Genomic DNA, 17,999 nt, shown 5'->3' on the forward strand with positions numbered 1-17,999 from the left:
AGTCAACAGAACGAAAGGTCGAGGTTACACGAGGGAGTCCTGCGAGACGCGGAGAGACAACACATGAAAAGGGTTCAAAACATCGATCTGCTCCAACAACAGATCGACTTGACCCGGCAACTGGCGCGGGACAGGGACCGACGGATGGGAAAGATCGACGACTGAGGCTCGGACGTCCACCTCCGTCGGTAAACGACTCCGCTCGTTTAGAAAACCATCTTTATTTTATAAATAATAAAAGATACAAAGGACCAACTACGTCATTCCGTCTTCCGGGTATCGGATGCCTCCTCCGTCGTCTTCGAAGATTCTCGGGAAGATCCTACGTCTGGAGAAACAAATTGCAATCGTTAGCCTAATGTTTAATTACACGAAACGAAACTTTGTAGATTATCCGAAAAGATGCGGTGTGTTGCAAGCCCGACCGCCCGTCGTCGATTCTCTGCGTCGTCGTTCCTAAACAAAATTTGCCGTTAACGTCGTAGACCGTGCCGGAGGTAAAGATTTATAAGAACGTTCGATTCGGATATATTTGGAGCGACTTTGGCAGATGGACCGCGTCCGTTCGGCGATCGGTCTTTAATTTGTTAGACTGCATCCTCGTCGACGGAAGCCCAAAGAAACGATTTGAATTTATTTTACCGCTCTGTGGCGTGCGTTATTTGTCTAGATCTTTTGGCGGTGCGGTTTTCCGGCGGTTCCGAAGGACTCGAAAACCGGTTTGCGCCGTGCTTCGACGTCGGAGAGACGCCGAGCGTCTCGACGGACTTTCGGCGTCGATTTTCCCGCGATCCCCGTCTCGGAAAGTGACGGCAAAAGTTTTCTTTGGAACCGACCGGTTTAGAAGTTGTGGCTAAATGGTACGTAATTCTGGTACGCATCTTGTATAATAATTGTAAAATGTAAATGCCGATAACGAGTCGGTTTTTTTCCAAAGTTAACGATAAGTAACAATAAAAGAAAATTAAAGGATTTTCTTTTATCGTCTTTTTTTGTGCTCGATCCGAAAATGTTAAGGCGAAATAAAGCCGGTGCGCTCGTTTTGAATTTGTGCGTCGTCGGTGCCACCGACCGACCGGGTCGAAACGTTCGGTCCGGATTTAATAATTATTAACGAGTAAATTTAAGTTTTTCTCGTTAAAATGAATGGATAAACGCAAATGTTTATATCTAGATGCCAATATATTAAACGCTAATTACCTGGGAGTGACGAACTCGTTTCTACGGAGCCAACGGTGTCTTTCCACGCTGAAAAAATAGCCGTGGAATTAAAAATTAAGAAAGTCGGAATGACTAAATTTAAAATGTATTACCGTCTGTCGCTGCTATTTCTGTTGTTGTTGTTTCGGACTTTCCACCTCGATCTAAAGAAAAATAATGGCAAATGTTATTTGAAAATTTTGATTAGGTTTAAAAATTATTTTTTAATAAAAATGAATTAATACAAATACATTATCAATTTGGATATGTACAACTACAAAGGAAAGAAAAATGACTTTTTAATGTACATTTTCATTAAGATATAATAAGACACAATTTGTTTACAATTTTTGGATGATGTAACATTTGGATTTCTAAATAATTACCGTTTTGACAACAATTATTTACAATGTCAATCCGTCTCTGTAAATCATATAATCTGGTAGACGTATCTCGGCAAAATCTGGTTAGCAAATTGCTTTTATTTACGATAGACCGACATATGCATTTCGGGTTGGTATAATGTGATTGCAACCCCTCTTCGGTGCTAGTTCGTATAAAACGAAAATATATTAGAAACATGACAATGATATACCTTAAAACAGTATAAAAACACTTACAATTCACCTCTATGTAAACCACAAAAATTATGTTTAAATTAGTGGCTGGGAGGGCAAACCTTCCTCACCCAAACCAGTACCCTAAAAAAAAACAAATTGTATACATTGTATTACAGCTAAATTACATAACCAGCAGATAATATTATACTCACATACTTTCATACTTGAACACCTTTTAACATATTAACCAGCAGGTAATAATATTCACACACATTTAATACTTTTTTTTTTGATGAGGTGTACAGAGAACATATGAAAGTGTATTACATATGTATGAAAGTATGTGAGTATAATATCTGCTGGTTATGTAATTTAGCTGTAATACTATTTTCGTTTTATACAAACTAGCACTGAAGAGGGGTTGCAATCACATTATACCAACCCGAAATGCGTATGTTGGTCTATCGTAAATAAAAACAATTTGCTAACCAGATTTTGCTGTGAGATACGTCTACCAGATTATATGGTTTACAGAGACAGATTCACATTGTGATACCATACAGCAAGCCAATTATATATTAACAATTATTTAGTTTTTTGCATAAGCTTATTTCTTGTTAACATTTCGTATTTTTAATGACAGAATTTATACAGTCAAACATTTAAAGTTCTCTATCAAGTTCTGTCAGTCTGCACAAAGAAGATACTACAAAGCAATCAAACAAATGAGGAAAATTCATTTTTACAATGGATACAGTCTAATTGTTTAATTATGAATATGAATTTCCCTGCTATCTGAAAGTGAAGCATTCCCATGAAATCTTCCTTAAGGGAAAGAAGTTATTTATATGGATAAAGTTTTTGGACTCAACGTAGACATAATGAATCGTACCAATTAAACATAAAACCTAAAATATTACTAATACAAAGTAAAAGCAGGAATGATATGATAAATACACATAACTCCTGCTTACCGTGCAGTTGCATTGCCAGTTACGCTATCCGGACCTCCAGTTTGATTTCCTCTTCCAGTATATATAAGCTTACGTTATAACTAAGGTCTGGATTTTTGGGTGCAGTTTTAGAATGGATTGGGTGCTTTTAAATGCTGTATTATTAAGACAAAAACCAACAAAATGTACTATATTTACAAACTACATAATTGTTGATTGCAATTTAGACATTGATGAGCATTGAAATGGTTACTGTTGTAAATTACAATGTTCTTAAAAGTGAAGTTTTCTCGTTTGGACGACAGAATGTCTTTATATAAGGAAAAAGATTTTTTACGTCCACCGAGAGTAAGAGGACATGTTTCGGTTTTACTCAGAATTCTAGTTCGGTGCAATCCGGAATATTTTTCAAATCAGGATTTTTTGATAAACTAAATTTGATTTTGTCCAGGGCAAAACCGTCCAATACGTCGAGCGCCTGACTTACAACATTCCACCGATCCCGCATTTTGGTTCCACGTCTTTCCAGCTCGTCGATTTTATCCACCAATAACTTGTACAAATGCACGGAATAGAGCTCTGTGGTCACTACTCCATCAACGACCAGTTTCTCGACATCGTCGATGGCCGCAGAATCGCCGGGAGGAAATTCGTTGATAAACGCGTTAATTTTCTTGAAGTTCTCGCAGTAGAATACCACACTGTTTATCCAAGACCCCCAACAGATGACCAGATATTAGAGTTCGCTGAATTCGTATTTTCAAGTTGGTACGTTTCGAACGACATTGGTTGTATGTAGCACCTGGTCAGTAGTGCAACGAGAATGTTCGGCACGTACAGTTTTGTGGAATCCGTTGTTTCTTCCGGTATAAACACTACGGGATTGTCTCCAACAACGTCCAGGTGCCTCCATAAATATATGCTCGAAATTCCTCCTTTTTTGTTTGCCTTCTCTATGCTTTTCCAAACTTGTGTGTCGCCCGATTTTCGTTGCTTGGTGTTTCGCATCAACCGAAATCACATAATTGCAAATGGAACAGTGAAGAACTTTTCCATCTGTGCATACGCCTTCGTCTTTAAACTTATTTGCTAAAATGTTCGGTGTAGATGTGGACAATTTTGCCATTTTCTAATGTCGCCGACACCGAACAAAGGAAATTGGAACTGTTTTGCTTGCAAGTCAGGGTAAAGTGACCTCAATACAGAATTTTATAGATGTGTTTTCTTTTCTAAGAAAAGAACGATGTTGCAGATTTTTCAGTGAATCTGTTTACATTCTTAAAACAACCCTAAGGCTTAGTTGTTTAGTCCAGAAAATTCCGCTTTACCCCTTTTCTCTCAACAAAAGAAGAAAGTAAGCTAATTATCGTATTTTTTCCTCAGTATACGCGGTCTGGTTTAACAAATTTGTTTTCCTCCTCGAGTGAATGAATAAAAACCACCAAAAAGAGTGATAATTGTCAACATATTCTTTGCAAATGTAAAAAAGGGAAAACTACAGGATTGTCTCCAACAACGGGTGCAAAGCTGGGTGCAAAATATATAGTTTGGGTGCTAATCACTGTTTTGGGGGAGGTTTGTGATTTGGGTGCATTTGGATGCTAAACAATTTGGCAATGAGTGGGCCTACTGCAGTAAAACCAACTTAGTTTGTATTTGTACACTCTGCCCCTTTCAAAAATCGAGTGGGTACGGCACCCAAAAATCCGGGCCTTAGTTATAACCGACGACGGTTACAATGCCGGTCGGGGACGCATCCAGCGCCCACGTCCCGTAAACATCTCTCGAGGCACTCAACCTATATTTAGTAACATAGCTGTGTCTAGCCCAATAGAATTTAGCATTGGTTGGTGTCTAGCTTTATAGTATATCAGGTTTAGCGATGTTGTTTGTTTATAGATACACATGTATATAAAGTAGGAATGTAAGTACAACATAGTTAATGAAACTAAAACAGATATACTCTCTCTGGTAAGTAATCTTTAAGTTATGAAACTGCCCTCATCTCACCATTCAAAGCAATAGATTTTCCATTTTTATCATTTTAGCTTGTCTAGCATGCCGTCAAACACCGTGTAAAGTCGCGGTCCTTCGCCGCCCGACGTAGCTCCCAAGACGCTTCGCCACCCGGGGGTACCGTGCCTCTAAAATAGGCGTAAAACAAATGCAAAAATCCTTTTTGGGTTTTACAAAAAGTTTCTTTCGGTTAACAAAAAAATATAGGTCTTTTCGCGGAAGCAAAGTGGCATAAAGTAAACTTTTATAAAACTGGCAGGCCTGTATTTCATTCTGCTCAAAACTGTTTCATTCAATTTCCAAATTTGTATTCTTGTTACAAACTCAATTTTCCATTTTAAGAAAATATACTTGAAGATATTTCAGTTTTGAGATTTGATATATAAACTATTTGCCATAAAATAATAATGGATCTGTCTGTTGATCTGTAAGAGCAATATCGTTGGATGCATTCACACAGACAAATGAAAACACAACTTTCAAAAGCAATTAGATTTTTGCTACAGAATGGCATAAGGAAAGATGCCATTTTTTGATGTAATAAGTGCATTTTTGCATCTAACAAAAAGAAAAAAATGTCAAATGGCATTTTTGCTTTTATTAGATTCCGATCAGTTAAACGAAACTAATTTCTTTTCAAGCATAATGTAAAATAATAAATATTTTGGGAATTAACCAATTCAACTATTACTATCGTCTTACACCAAGGAAAAACTAATATACAACTTATAATTACTTGCAATACAGTATGTATTATATAGGAAACTTCAGTAGAATTGTGATTTGTGAAGTATTTGTAAAGAAAATATCACAAAGCACTCAGCAGTTTAAATTGTTTTATATCTTTTAAATTTATACACATCAAAGAAAAATAACTCCAGTGAATTAAATTTTATTATTTCAGACATCAAACCTTTCAGTTTTATTATTTTAGAGATTTTATTCTCTCACCATCTTTTGATTGTGTAACATTATGGAATTTTTACATGGTGTGAAAAATTAAAATTAGTTTCATTAATAAATGAAATATAAAAAATGTCTTTGGATTGGAATTTTCATAGAACAGATTACAGTACGTCTTATTCGTAACAACACACTAAGAACACTTTATATTTTGTGTATCTGTAAACAATTCAAAACATTTTTGATTTATTTTAATTAATACTATATAAATTTGTTGTAAAATTTAATCTATTTTATACAAAAGAAAATTTATTCATTTGAATTGAATTTTTCTGTTTATTATTTGTTTAAACTATCTCACAAATTTAACTTTTCAAATCAATTCAATCAAATAAAATAGGCTTTACACAGGAAATTTCAATAATTCCTATAATGAACTTTTAGCTATACGAAGCAATTGATGATCCCCGGCAAATTTGGTACACAAATGTCTGGGATTTATTACGATGTCGTGTAACAAACAAATTTCGAAATCTTGTGGCAGAGTTTCCTTTATTTCAAATTCCTGCCGTTCGTGTTGCGATAGACTATATCAAGAATGTCCATTTGAGGAGAGTTGAAGACGCTAGCTCCAACTATAAGGTAACTATTTTCAACAATTATTGACAGTTTGGAATGCACACGTAGCAAGTTGCCAGATCCTGCAACTTCTTGTTAATTGGATAACTTTTAAAGAAAATTTTCAGTCATTTTAATTTTGCAACTCTTGCTTATTAAAAATATTTTCTCCCAACTTTTTATCCCCTATGTACAGATTTCTGACATTAAAAGCTAATCCCTGTTAAAAGCCAAAGTTTTAGGCTTAGCTTTCCTTTGTAACAAAACAATGGTGTTTTGCAAATTTTTTAATAGTGTTTGAGCATTCCTCGGCCGATTTCCGATAATCTTACCACGAGTACGACGGCGCCATGGCAAAAGTGCGAAAAAACGAAACGAGCGTCGTACATTTTTAGTCTTTCCCACACTTTATTAGGTAAGTCGTAAATGCATTTTACGTTTACAAAGCCATAGCCGATCATTTATTGGTCACCTCGATTTGTTAATCACATAATTTCCTGTAATTTTTAATGAAATTGGTTTCAAATTTAATTAAGAAATTTTATTTCTTACCTTTGAAAGAAGCTTCTCGATTTTCCACGGACAGTATAAGTTTCTCTATCACTGAAACACAATTCATAATAAATTTCAGAGTGAAATATATGGGGCAGAAACTAGTGTTTTGAAATATATTCTATTATATTTTATTATAATGAAAGAATATTTTCAGTATTTTAGGATAACGAACAACGAAGTGCTTTTGCAAATTTATTTAGCAATAAATAAAAAAAAAATAGCTTAAGTAACAATGTTATGTTTATGAAAATTATATTTTTTACCTATTTTTCTAGTGAAGATTTTTACAAAATAACAAAAAAAGTTTATATTGTATAAACTGACGCATTTATAAAAGACAAACTTATGTAACATTAATAGTAAAATGTCATTCTTATTGAATATTTACAAATTTTCATCTACTTCTGTTTTTACTAACAGTTTTAAAATAAATTTTTGATAAAATATAAACCTCATCTTCATTTGACATTCTAATTATTATTTATACAAGCCAACATATCACTATCAGCATACAAAGATAGACAACTTTTAGGCCAAACTTAGTAAAACTTAGCCAATATTTAGCCAAAATATTTCAAATGTTTACATTTGTTATAGAAAATTTTATACACTTTTCAAAAAACAAATTACGTTATAATTAATTTAACAACACCAAAACTTTCAAAAATTACCTTTTGCCGCAATTAATTTTCTATCCACCGTATCGACGACGCGTTCGACGACTGCGAAAATAATCGTCGTTTCAGTGTCGTACGTCAAAATAAATGTATTTGATAATTGTATAGAGCTATATTTTTATAATTTTTTAAAAATATTTATGTATATAATAGAAAAATGTTAGTTACTACACGAGCATTAACGGCTAACTACTTTGTCGATATAAATAACGTAAACTCTAGCGAACGATCTCGAACGACCATTCTACGTACACTTAAGAACAAAATTTCTATTTTAAGCATTTTAGTTCCCGTTGCTGCTAAATATACTTACGGAATCAAACCGATCTACGATATATAGCAGGAGTGGCCAACTTTTGTGCACATAAGATCTACTTTTTATCGTAAAAATGTGTCGCGATCGACTTGTTATCATAGGCATAGTCTAAGTGGGGAGGGGAAAGTGTGAAATACATACTATGTTTATACACTGTTTCAGTACGAAGTGCACTCACTGCTTGTGACTCGAGTCAAAACTTCATGCACACAGTTGCGTTCGGTTACAAATATAATACATTAAGTCAAGACATCACTAGCGATCGACCAAAATTGGCTTGGCGATCGACCGGTCGATCGCGATCGACTTGTTGGCCACCCGATATATAGGATCCGATGCAATTTCTACTAAAGTATGAAAGTTTGGCAACAAAATATACATCAATTAAGATTAAACATTCTTTCTTGGCATTTATCTTTTGGTATTCTTAAAAGAGTACCAAAAAATTGCAGAAGTTTTCCATTTTTTAAATAAAATTAATTAAGTCTTCATTTCATTTATTAATAATCAGATATTTTTCATGTAATATACTGATGCTTTCTTTATAAAAAAACTTATAGCATTTTACAGTTATTTGTGCATATTTCATATCTTTTTTGTGTAAAATATTTTTTCCAATATTAAAGAAGATAAAAGTAAAAACACCTGCCTCATTAGGTAAATAGAGCTATCATTCAATCTTATGTTATGGTCTCAATCAAAAAATATGATGATTGAATACAAGTGATTCTAGTACAAGATTACAGAAAATAGATTTAATTATATATAATTAAAAAAAATAAATGTTTTTTTTCCAACAAAATATTCTTTTATTACAAGGTTAATATGGGATAGTTTGTTAAAAACTGCTAAAACTCCAATTCACTTCTCTAAATTCACAATGATTTGATATTATGAATATAATGGTTTCAATTATAAATCCAAAAATCCAGCAATTCGGAAACACTTTATAAATCAATATATAATATTGACTAATTCATAGATATTTTCCATTAAATATCCTTTGTAGACATCTGAATTAAAATAATCAGGTTAGCTTCTAGAATTTTTTCATCTAAATTTAAAAAACTTTCAATGCAGAAGAAAATATAATGAGAATTCTACAGATGGCGATAATTATCTACTAAAATTTTTTTCCAAATTTAAAATATGTACGTAAAAGGATAAAAAATAAACAAAATTAGTACCGTTATCGACGTCTCGTCGAATATTCTCTCTCTCTTCTTTAACGGTAACTTTGGATAAATCTGAAATTAAATAAAAATTCATTATGATGCAGATGTTAATTTTAACACTTCATATGTTTACTCAATATCAATAACAACATTTTTTAACATTTGAAGAGAATTATTGCCGATTTTAGGTAATTACTTATTTATTTATTGAATTCTACACCGGTAATATCGTGGTGATTGTATTTAATATGTTGACAAAATTTTGACTAGCTCTAAATAAACAACAATATACATTGTCATTTACAGACTCTGACAAAAAGTTCATTAACAAAACTACTTTTTTCTATTTCATTTGTAATTGGATGTCATGAAGTAAAACTAATGCACAGTGAATTAGGTACCCTATTATATTAAAAATTACTGATAATGTATGAAAACACAGAAAAACAAGACTTGGTGAATGTAAGAAAGCAACTACTGATATGGATTTGAGTGATTGGTAACCAGAAGAATGTAATGTGGTACTGGAAAAATAATAATGAGTAGTCAAAAGAAGTATCTACATGTCATTGTAATGATGCTGAAAGTATGCAGAGTCTGTGAATGTACATGCATTTTCTTTATTATTTATTATTATTTTTTTAAAGTTTGTAAGATAATCGATACATTTGAATGACTCAACACATTACAGATAAATGTTTAAATTACAATGAGATTTTAAATGTTAAAAATAAATGTTCAATTGTTTGACTAATTAAAAGTTTCTAAGATGAAAGCTAAAGTTTCCAAAAAACTTTTAAAAAGAAATTTTTTTATCTCCTAAAAAAGCCACGTGACAATTAAGAGCCTAAGAGTGGCAATTATAAAAAAAATTGTTCTTAGTTATGTAATAAGAAATTATTATTTATACGAATAAATACTTATATACGTGTCAGTTGCTATTCTTTGAAAAATAAATACTGTATATTTCTGCAGATAAGACGATAGTCGAATCATAAAAAAAGGCCCCCAAAATCCGAGGTCGTCTTATAGGACAGATACAAAAAAATTAGATTGGAATTTATATAAATTAAAACCATTATAAAAAATGGACAAACCGTAATTATTTACAAGTAGAGAGTAGGGCACGTCCACAAAATAGAATAACCCGTACGACGTTTTTGCGAATAGTCGAGGTCGTTACCCGAATGCCCGAATCGGTGCGAACGTTTGCAACAATAGCGAGGCGGAAAATAAAATTTGTTCGTTCGAAAACTTACGAATAGGACGTAATTCCGTACACACTATACGGTATTATTATTCGGACGACGATCGCCGACATAAACTAAATTCGTAGGCCGTCGATAGTTTGGGGGTCGTCTTATAGGACAGATATACACTAAAACTATAAAACTTTGACAAAAATTTATACCTCGTCTTATCTGCGGAAATATACGGTATTTCTCTTAAGTTCTTCTACCAAAACACGAATTGTCTTTAATTTACATACAACATTTTTATTCATCCTAAACCAGAAATAATTTCAAGCAAAGCTACTATATTGTTTACATTAAAATTCTTTTTTTATTTAAGCAAATGATGTGATGACATAACTTCAATTCAAATTCAAATTCAAATCAAATTTATTAGTATAAGGCACCAGCCTGTTACAAAGAGAGTTATTCCACTTAAAAGTATCATAAGAATATTACAAAAACAATTAAATATTAAAAAACTTTATAGCATAGTTATATAAATTGCAAATAAATCGATATGTTGCCCGACGGAACATTCTATACGTTGCTTCCAACCGAATCACATTCATTTAGACCAGTAAGATCATATTTCTGCCTTAACTCTAGGCTCTTCTCATATTCACAAATCAGATGAAATTTGGAAAAAGACATGTGACGTCTTGGGCATAAATTATTCTCATATACAGTCAAACCTGTTTTTATGCGCTCTTTTTATGTGCGATTTTTATTTGTGCGATTTTTTTAATGCGAATTTTTAATTTGTGCGGTATAGTTGGCGACTAGTCTCGTGCGATTCGTCATATCTTACGTTGACTTATTATAGCTAAATAAACTTATTATAGCATAAATGCACTTATTATAGTAATATTATTGCATGAATATGCGAAAAATGAAATAATTTACTTTTTAAGTCAACAAAACACCACCTGGACAAAAATATGTAAAACAGACGATAGACCAGACGATGCAGTCGAGTGCTGACATCTGTTGTCAATAAATTCTATTTCTTACGGTTTTGAGTTATTTTCTATGTGAGACTTTTTTATGCGGTCCCTGTTGACCGCATAAAAAATATTTTTTAAATTGTGTTGCGAAAACTATTATTTACAGCCATTCGTGAGTTATTTTCTATGTGAGACTTTTTTTAATGCGGTCCCTATCCCCCGCATAAAAACAGGTTTGACTGTATATAGAGTTTGCATAACTCCAATTCAAGTGTTTAATTGTTTTTTAATATTGAAAAAATTTTATAAATTCTAAAAATGCATTAAAACATTCCAATAAATATCTTTATTTATTAATAAAGATGTTGATAATTTTAAAATTTTGAATACAATTCCAAAAAAATACAACCATACAAAAAATGGCAAATTTTCACTGAGAAAATTATTATATGTCATAGACTTATTTTTAAAACTTTTCTAGTATTGTATCAAATTAAGAGTTTTATCTAGAGTTTAATCAATCACACTCCTCTTCCTTCTGAAATTTATCAATTATCCAAAACACACAAAATACAAAATCTCTTTGCTAAAATACTTCATAAAATAGCCAGGACATTAGGTATAAACTTAAAAAATTTATTAAAAAAAAAGTTTTCCAAATGACATAATACATAACAGTGTCTTTATCTTGTCCTTTTCACACCTAAGGAAATAATAGTCTTACAGCAGAATTGACTTTTCTTGTTTTAAAACTTTTTTATAATAAGTTTTGTAAGTTTATACTTAATGTTCCTGGCCACTTTATTAAATATTTTAGCAAATATATATTTTTTGAATTGTGCCTTGTCAGAGGGATGTTTATGTTTTATATATTAAGATAAACAAGAAGATTCCAAAGAAAGGTCAACTTCACCATAAGACTATTTACCAAGGTGTTTAAAGGACAAGATGAATATACTTGTATGTAAAAAAATTTTGGCAAGTAAAAATTCATAATTTAGACGACGGTCAAAATTTTTCTTAGCAGTTTTTCTTTGGTAAAGATAAGCATGGCACTTGTAGGCAAAATGTAGAAAGCAATAATTACGTTACACCGCAACACGTTACGTTGCCGAGCGGCGTCCTCGACCGTTCGTAAATAAATGTCGCCGATTTTGCCACGGATATTTTGAAAAGTCGCTACTCGATAAACAACAAATTTCCAAATTCGTAGAAAGGCTTTATTGCAAAACAAATTTATTGATACAATCAAGAAAAGTTGTACAGTACACACAATAGTTGTGTTAAAACAATTAACAATAAATAATTGAATTGTTAACAATGTGCACAATAATATAATTATAATACGTATATAACAAAAATAGGAAAAAAAGAAAAAAGGATTTAAAACAGATCTCAATCGGTGTTGCTTTCGTATTTTGTCGGCCTCTCTTATTTTATTTTAAAAAGTTTAATTATTTAAACTTATTATTTAAATTAATTAAATTTTTTTGTATATTCATTTTCAAGTGTGTCATTAATGTCAATTTTCATAATTTCAGTAATTGGTTTTAAATTGCATACTTTATTGGCTTTAAAAATATTTTTTTTATTCAAAAAAATCTAAATTTTCATAAAAAATGGTTTGCAATTGGAAGTCTTTTAAATGCTTCACTCATTGCTTTTTGGTAAAACTAGACATTTGAAAATAAATAATTCATTGTCGGTATTACATAAATCATTAATCGGTGCTCTCGTGGGTAAACTTGTTGAATAAAGGTAATATAAATTTAAAAAATAATAAATAAGCTTTAACGTGTGGATTCTGCATTTGATTAAAAATAAACTGACATGGTTTGTTTTTTCTTCAAATTCTGCCACTCGAAAAACTTCGGTGACACGTCCCTACGTAACGACGAACAATCCGTTTTCTTCGTCCCCGGCGACAAAAACACGGAACGAAGAAATAGAGTTGTCGTTTGTTCTCGATCCCCCCTCTGGCGTTGTGTCGTCTCGACATTATTGTTGTCCTTACTTAGCGAGTTATTAGTATATAAATCTTGTCTCTTTAGTTTCCCGAGACAACTTAAAGAAATTTGAGTTCGACCACAATCAAACTGGATTTCTCTAAGATAAAATTATGACGGTGTATAATTACACTTTCAAAGATTTCTTTACATTCCTGAATTGCAAATATCTATAAATATTACTTTTTTGTATAATTTGTTTTGTAAAAAACTCGATTAAATGTTTTTTAATTTATTACATGTAGTACACCTGGCTGATATGTGCTCTTTTGAAACTTTGTGATCCGATAAAATAACTGTAATTAATCTCCAATTTTGCAAACCAGTTATTATTTTACACTTTGATTTAAAAGAGTTTGCAACAGTAGCAGTAAATATTTTTGCTTCTTTCTGAAAATATCAGCCAATCTCTCTTTTCCATAATTCTATTTGATTTCTTTCTGTAAAAATGATCATAAGAAAGTCCTTTGTAATACACTTCATCTCTGTCTTTACACACTGATTTGAAATTCTGTATATTCCTAATACTTTTTGGTTTGTTTTTAAGAATATGGTCAATAATAGCATCTGTTAATTTTGTTGGCCATAAAGCTATATCATTTATTACTTCGATGTCTATATCGAAGAATCTTTCTGGACTATCTATATCTTCTGCATTTTCTCAATCCCTTTTTTTAGTAGCATTTTAAAGACCTTGGGGGCTCCTTCGGGGTCCTTTTGTGTTCCCGGGCCCTAAGCAGCCACTTACCGCGAGGCATATACCACAAATGCTACCACTAAAAAGCAAAACGTGATGTCATAGAATTTCTGCACACCTTTTATAACCTCGGGACTAAGATTTTATTCGGGAGTTACCATGTTTTCAATTTAGCAATTTTAAAAATATCCCCTGGCAGATTTATTTTTGTTTCAAAATGTTACCTCTAAGATTTCACTGTAGAAAATCTAGAAATACAGTTTTGTATATTGTAATAATATTAGTCGTCACCAGAGAGTGCTATAAAGTAGAGAAAAATCTGCTAAATTTTAATTTTAATTTCTCAAAAAATTTAGCTTTTTTTTCCTTATTTAAATTTCTCAAAAAATAAATAAAAAATTTCAAAAGTTGCTACTTTTAGCTGATTTGTCTGCTGTCACCGATACGTCACTACGTTCTTCTAAAAGTCGCCACAGTAGGGAACACTGTTGCCGAGAAAAATTTATTAAAACGTAACTAACGTTTTTGGCCAAATCTATTGGACATCTTCAGGTTAACTTATTATCTGTTGAGTGATTTTTGTCGAAAGCAATCATATGGGTAAAATCTTGTGGGTATTGCTTCCGAGCAACAACCTTATCTTTACCAAAGAAAAACTGCTAAGCAAAATTGACTGTTGTCTAAATTGTCATAAATTTTTACTTGAAAAAATTTTTTTACGTGTCGGATGTTTTTGTTTGGATATCAATTGTTTTTGTTTAGTAATTGTATTATTTTATATCAAGACAGATGATTGGTCGTCAAGTGTCGAACGAACACGTCGTCAACCAAATGCACTGCCGACCGAACACTTTCAATATTCATTTTGGTCAGTGCCGACCAATGCTTTCGATACACTGTTTAGAAAAATCGACGTAAGAAGTTTAAATTTACATCAATTTAAGCTTTTGTTATTCTGAGTAACATTTTGAACAAAATTCACTTGTTTCCACATAGTTTTATCCTTATAAGTATAAAATTAAGCTGTAAAAGTGAATCAGCTCTATGCGAAAACTCCTGTGAAGCTTGACCTATCATCCTGGAAGTTTGGCCAGCACTTCACCAATAACCAGAAAGGCTTAAGTTTAAAATTTGAGTTTTCTACAACTGGTGGTTTTTTTCTCTACTGGCATCTGCAGTGCTGGATGAAGGAAAAGAAGAAAATACAGCTTTTTTTTTTTTTTTGGCAATTTTTGCACTTTTCAATTGCTTATATTTTGGCAACTGCTTTATAGAAAATCTTGAAATTTTGCACACTACCTAAGAAAACAATTTTCTTTCAAACAGATATTTGGAATTACTTTGGGTGTTTGGGAGCGGAGAAATCAAACCCCAAAAATCAGCAACTCTGATTCCTGTATATATAGCCAGTCACTGACTTTTTTACTTGGCTGGGAGTCACTGTCATGACTCCTAATGTACTGTCTCGTTTAAAAAATTTTTCTGTAAATTTTCTTAGTTTTCTAAAAGATATCAAATTTTGAGTGAAAATTTTTAAATAATTTACACTATTAACTTTTAAGAATGTTTCTTGCAATAATAAACAAGTTATTTAGAATATTTTAAAAATTTATCTAAATATTAAGTAAAAATCCAATATACGTATGTGGCCGGCACTATTTACATTTAATAAAAATATAAATAAGACTTTTACAAAGAAAAAACTGCATGTTGTCCTCCTTTTTCACCATTTATGGTATTTTTATTGTAAGTAAAAAAGAATATTTTAAAAAGTTTTATAAAAACACTTTTTATACATGTAAATGCACTAAAAAGTAAAAACAAAATTTTTTTTGTCTTTCGCAGTACTCTTGGTATTATATGACAAAAAAAACACGTGCGAGATCCCAGGCTATCATTTATAAAATTTATATTTGAATTAAATTGAAAAGTTAAACAAAGCTAAAAATCTTGGAAGTCAACAGAGAAGTTCATGAAATTTTATCTCTTTATAATGCTTCCTTTCTGAATGACATATCTTCCTGGGATGACTACTTACCCAGTAAAGTTTGAAAATAAATCAGAGATTGGATAATAATCTCACTTCTACCCAAATTTGGTAAAATTGGATATGTTCAGAGACATGGGAAAGAAAAGTGATATAAGGGGCCGTCCATAAATTATGTAAGGGTGATTTCGGTCATTCTAGACACCCACCCACCCCTGTGTAAGAAACCGTAATATTTTCTTTGATCCCCCCTCCCCTTCCCTATCTTACGTAATATTTTAGGCATATATTTTATAGAAAGATTTTAACAAAAATAAATTTTTTTAATGAAACCCTGAAAACCTTAGGTCCAAAATATATAATTATTAATTAGTTAATTAATATGTACTATTACAGTAGAGCGTCGATAAGTGGAACGTCGGTAAGTGGAATGGCCGGAAAGTGGAACGATTTTCAGTCGGACTGTGTCGTGCTGAATCGAATGATTTTGATACTAAATTTACTTCTAAAGTATAATTTTCATGTTTTTTATATTCTTTAATATATTTATTTTGTTTGTATAAAATGCAGAAATAATTTTTAACGATACGATAGCCTCGATGATTATTATAAAAATTTTCGTTAGGCTTAAAATCGACGAAAATTCAACACGAAGCGACACGCAACGGAGAAAAATTCAACAGGAAGTGATACGCAACGGAGAAAAATTTGAACATCGGACAGGTTAATGTATTTTTTCGTACAAAGTCGGAAACTGGAACAAATCATTAACTGGAAGGACCCCAGTCCCCAATTGGTTCCACTTTTCGACGCTCTACTGTATTTATAAAAGACTTTATGTGAACAAATTTAAAAATATAAAAATTTAATGAATTCGAATGAACAATTTAGTTTAAGAACTTTATTTTTTAATTACTAACAATCTTTTTATTATCATCATTAATCGACGTCATAATATTCATTTTTATATTAATTTTAATTTTCACAAAAGGACGCAAAAAACTTTGACAGAGCGACCAGCTAGTGCACGTGTAAACAGAAACTTCATACAAAATAAAACAAGAGAGAATAGAAACCACATTCCGTTGCCATATTAATTACATCTTGGCTAAGGCCAAGAAAATAAACTAAATGCTGCTAAAATGTGCTAGGTGCACCGTGGGACTAAATCGTAAAGCTTATAAAACTCTATATAATGGGGCAATACAACCAATGCTACTTTACGCGGCCTTTAGCTGGGGTCATGTAACTAGTAAAAATTCAGTACCAAGTAAATTACTCTCTCTTCAAGGACAGTTTGCCATCAGAATTTCAAAGTGCTGCAGAACTGTTTGTACTAATGCCCCTCTGATACTAGCGGAGCTCCTTCCTTTGCCACTATGTATTGTAGAAAAGGTTCTAAACTACTACATCAGAACTACAAACATCAAGACTCAACAACAGTCTCTACTCCTATCTACGGCTGTTCAAATGCTACCATATTGCAATTACCCTATCTCTGATCATCACCCTGTAAATAAGGTTATCCCCAGGGTACATTTGGTGTCATCTGCTTGCTCCATGGATAACCATGCAGACATTAACATCTACACAGATAGGTCCAAAAACCCCCTTCATGTCTGCTCAAGTATCTGTATTTTCCTCCAAACTGACATATTTTGCCCAAAATATGTTAGAAGGTACAGATACCCCCACATATCAAGCTGAAGAAGATGCTGTCTGCCAAGCTGTTCAGTGGGCCACTTCACTAGCAAACAAAACTCTATCAACATTTATAGTGATTCTCAGTCTGTCTTAAAAGATCTATTAAATCCCAATTGCAATAGCAATAAAATCACATATATCCAGCACCATATTAAAAATCTTGTAAATATAATAACTTTTATGTTTGTTTGTGGCCATACTGGCATACTAGGAAATGAAAAAGCCGACTTTGAGGCTAAGTCAGCTGCAAAGGAATACACTCACATCCCTCTCTCTCGCAGCAGCCTTAAAAATTATATTTATTACAACGCTATGCAAAAATAGAATCAACAATAGTTGAGTAGTAAAACTGGTAGAATAACTTCAGAAAACTTGATTTTCCTAGTGTCGAATGCAGCTTCTCATCACTACTTAGAGATTTAACGCTTGCTACTGCTCAACTACTTACTGAGC

At 32.2% G+C, this 17,999-nt stretch overlaps 1 protein-coding gene across 1 annotated transcript in view; it reads right to left on the minus strand.

The window, feature by feature from the left end:
• Positions 1 to 205: 205 nt before the first annotated feature.
• Positions 206 to 17,999, minus strand: part of LOC136990717 (fap1 adhesin-like) — a 150,942-nt gene continuing 133,148 nt past the window's right edge. Inside the window, exons 45-50 of the mRNA XM_067289137.1 lie at positions 8,986 to 9,045; positions 7,477 to 7,527; positions 6,803 to 6,853; positions 1,314 to 1,364; positions 1,201 to 1,248; positions 206 to 328 (exon numbers count right to left, since the gene is read on the minus strand). Of these exons, the coding sequence (XP_067145238.1) occupies positions 261 to 328; positions 1,201 to 1,248; positions 1,314 to 1,364; positions 6,803 to 6,853; positions 7,477 to 7,527; positions 8,986 to 9,045 (329 nt within the window). The 3' untranslated portion in view covers positions 206 to 260. The remainder of the gene's footprint in view (positions 329 to 1,200; positions 1,249 to 1,313; positions 1,365 to 6,802; positions 6,854 to 7,476; positions 7,528 to 8,985; positions 9,046 to 17,999) is intronic.

This window comes from Centruroides vittatus, unplaced genomic scaffold (genome assembly GCF_030686945.1).
Source record: "Centruroides vittatus isolate TY-2023 unplaced genomic scaffold, ASM3068694v2 contig_134, whole genome shotgun sequence".
Lineage (NCBI taxonomy): Eukaryota > Metazoa > Arthropoda > Arachnida > Scorpiones > Buthidae > Centruroides > Centruroides vittatus.